Source organism: Agrilus planipennis, unplaced genomic scaffold (genome assembly GCF_000699045.2).
Source record: "Agrilus planipennis isolate EAB-ADULT unplaced genomic scaffold, Apla_2.0 scaffold299, whole genome shotgun sequence".
Classification (NCBI taxonomy): domain Eukaryota; kingdom Metazoa; phylum Arthropoda; class Insecta; order Coleoptera; family Buprestidae; genus Agrilus; species Agrilus planipennis.
In genome coordinates this window covers 84,401-87,620 of record NW_020439049.1, presented here as the reverse complement: position 1 = coordinate 87,620, position 3,220 = coordinate 84,401, and the positions used below count along the sequence as shown (strand labels likewise).

The following is a 3,220-nucleotide window of genomic DNA, read 5'->3' as shown; positions in this document are numbered from 1 at the left end:
ATGTCAGAGGATAGCTCTATATTGTTGTCTGCCGATCTGTATAACTGTATGCACGGAAAGTATGCAAGTGATGATGGGTACTGTAAAGACTACCAGAAATCATTATCGTTTGAACAAGCAAACATTGATAGCGCCCTCGTATATATATATCCCCTGGTTCTTCTTTTAGTCAGTAAGATTTATTATTAGCCTAATAAAGATTATTCTATTACGATTTAAAGTGAATACTTTTATTTACTGGTCGTTCTATATAAATTGCTTTACTAAATAATTAAATTTGTATAAACAGTGAATTAGACTGAACGGGTAGTGTCACCAAGTTTTTACATTATTTAATATTAGTTTAAAGTCGTGTGTTAGAACTATTCATACGAAAAACCAAAAAAATCGAGGTACGTCCGAAACAAAATTAAATCCTACATTTCGAGACGTAACAGTACACATGTTAAAAATTTTGAAAGCTCTCTCAAAAATAGCAGTATTTGGAGGTAAAAATAGCGTATTACCTCCGAATTCTTTCGGATAATATTGATCTAGATGAAAATTTGTAATTAAGCTTACCCTGCTCTTCAAAAGTTATGTCCCTAAAGTGCTTTGATGTTTTTTTTTGGGATGAGAACTACCCCTTTCTAATAAAACATTCAATTATCATATATTTAATCGTTATAAATATTAAAATCATGTTTAAATACGTAAAATAAACATCTTTCCATATTCTGGAATACAATTTATGATGCGTTCAACGTTTAAACCTTTACCAATCACCCCTTGTGATTAAACTTTGAACAAAGATACGGCAAATCCCTTTCTGACTTTCTTCCTAAAATTTACTTCTCTACGTTGCAGTCCCAGCTCTATAACTGCCTCTTGCTCTTTACACAAACTAAGTATCACTCATCTATCTCTGTAACTTATCCCTACATTTTTAAGTATATTTAACACCTTGCCCCATTTAACATTGTCAAAAGCTTTTTTTCTAAATCTACAATACTTTTTGCTTAAAATTTATTTCTATATCGATTCGAGGGGTTATTTAGAATGTAATAATTCCCAACACCGAGAAGGTTCACAATATCTATCCTAAGGTAAGGGCGCACATCAACAACATAACTATTGTTCTTTTAGCCATTCGCTAATTATTAGGTACCCAAAATTCACTTCATCAATCAGTTTTATCCGAAAAATTCTGAGCGAAAAACCATCAAACACTAAACCATTAGTAATATTAAAAAGGACTGTTAATTATAATACACCAAACTATAATTAATTTTGAGATTTTGTAAAGATTGTAAAAGTTTTCGTTTTATCACATTCGTAATTCTTAATACCTTTATTACCTGAAAATTTTGAATGGTCCGCTTTCATCGAACCCGCGAATATAATCGATATTAAGAGGGTGCAACTTATTTTTGGGAAAATGGAAAAACGATCTTGGCTTTTCTTCATTATAATACTGATAAGTAGCGACGCCCTTTATTTCGTGAAAATGCTTGTGAACAACCTACAATAATTGTCAATATATTTAATTCAATACAATGTTCAGTAAAAGCTTATTTTAAAATTAAGTAATAGATCGTGATTTTAGTTAGTTCGCATTCGAAAAATATTGATATAACAATTTCAATTTAACTTTTAACTTTTCCTTTTTTCTCTTCTTTTTTGGTGAAAATTAAATTTTCTATTTTAAAATTATAATCCTTACGAATGAGTCTTTCACTTCGGCAACGGCATCGTGTATCGATTTCTTCAAACTTGAGTAAGGACCTAAAGCTTTTACTATGTTTTGATGAGAAACTTTGATAATAATAACGTCAGTTACTGTTCGTATCGAAAACAGTCCTGGCTTACCTGAGAATAAAAGCATTAAATGATGAGAAGACGGTATATGGCAGGGGTGGCTCAACCCGCGATCCGTAGGCCGCATGCGGCCCTCCTTGAACGTTTCTGCAGCCCCGCGAGATTCATTATAGTTTTGCATTTATATTAATTTTATAATAGTCACTGATTTTCGGTGTCTACGAAGTAAGATAATTCAGGATGGAAGAAGTAGTAGAGATATAGAATAGATGATAGCGCAGGATCGAGTCATTGATTTTCAGTATCTATGAAGATAATTCAGGATGGAAGAAGTCGTAGAGATATAAAACAGATAATAGCGCAGGATCGAGTAACTGATTTTCGGTATCTATGAAGATAATCTGTATTTTGTTTGCTTACATCTTCCTGCGCTAGCTAAAAACCACCCAGTCTCCATTTTAAAATCAAACGTGTCACCACTCCGAACAAACGTGCATGTTAGGAGAAGTAAAATATTGGTGAGACAGTTGAATAAAACTATCAGGATAGGCAGATTTTTTAATATTATTCTGAAACAATAACCAACACGTTTTTCAATTAAAAACGTTTGACAATATTGTTTTTAATTAAGGGCTGTTCATAAACCTTATTACTGTCATAAGGGGGGTGTGGGTTGTTTAAAGGCTGCTCTGTTCCATATACGAGAGGGAATTTGTCTAAGTCCTGTCAAAATGCAAAGCGGCTAAGACCAGGATTGTCTTTATACTAGCAGACTGCGACCAAGATCGAATATACAATTATTTCCAATGGAATCGACACTATTTTCTTTAAAAGTCATGCTAGAAAATTTTAGCGTTTATGACAATTAGACTAGGAATTATAGTCGATAAATAGAAAAATTTGTGCTTGGAAGAATTATTAAAAAAACACCTAAGGATCAGATTATGACTGAGACCGAGACTATACCAGCAAGACCAAAACCAAGACTAAGATCAATAACAAGACAGTTTCAGATAGTTTAAATAAAAAAAAATTAAAAAGAATCTCAAAAAAAGACAATTTGTTCTAGGTGGGAGTCCAAGGATTGAACCAATAAAAATAAAAAGGTGACTGAAATAGAACCGTATAGTTTATGAGCAGCCCCTTACAGTTAAAAGAATTAATTGATTTGAAGTACTACTTAATACAAGAAAGAATTTCTACATTTGACAAGAAACATTAATATATTGTTATCTAATAAAAACTAAATAACAAAACTCCTTGTTACAAAAACTCACCAGAACGTCAAAAATGGATTTATTATAAAACAACTAGCACCGACGTTTCGCCTCTGATTTGAGGCTTATTGTTAAGAAATATTATACTTAATGTTAACATGTTAGGTTTTTTATTTATTATCTAATAAATATACGCATTTTAAAAT

General features: G+C 31.8%; 1 protein-coding gene across 1 annotated transcript in view; it reads right to left on the bottom strand.

Annotated features, from left to right (window-relative positions):
• The window catches only part of LOC108740813, a 56,950-nt gene that overhangs the window by 22,610 nt on the left and 31,120 nt on the right, over nucleotides 1-3,220 (bottom strand). Inside the window, exons 20-21 of the mRNA XM_025976940.1 lie at nucleotides 1,703-1,848; nucleotides 1,338-1,501 (exon numbers count right to left, since the gene is read on the bottom strand). Coding sequence (XP_025832725.1) covers nucleotides 1,338-1,501; nucleotides 1,703-1,848 — 310 coding nt within the window. The remainder of the gene's footprint in view (nucleotides 1-1,337; nucleotides 1,502-1,702; nucleotides 1,849-3,220) is intronic.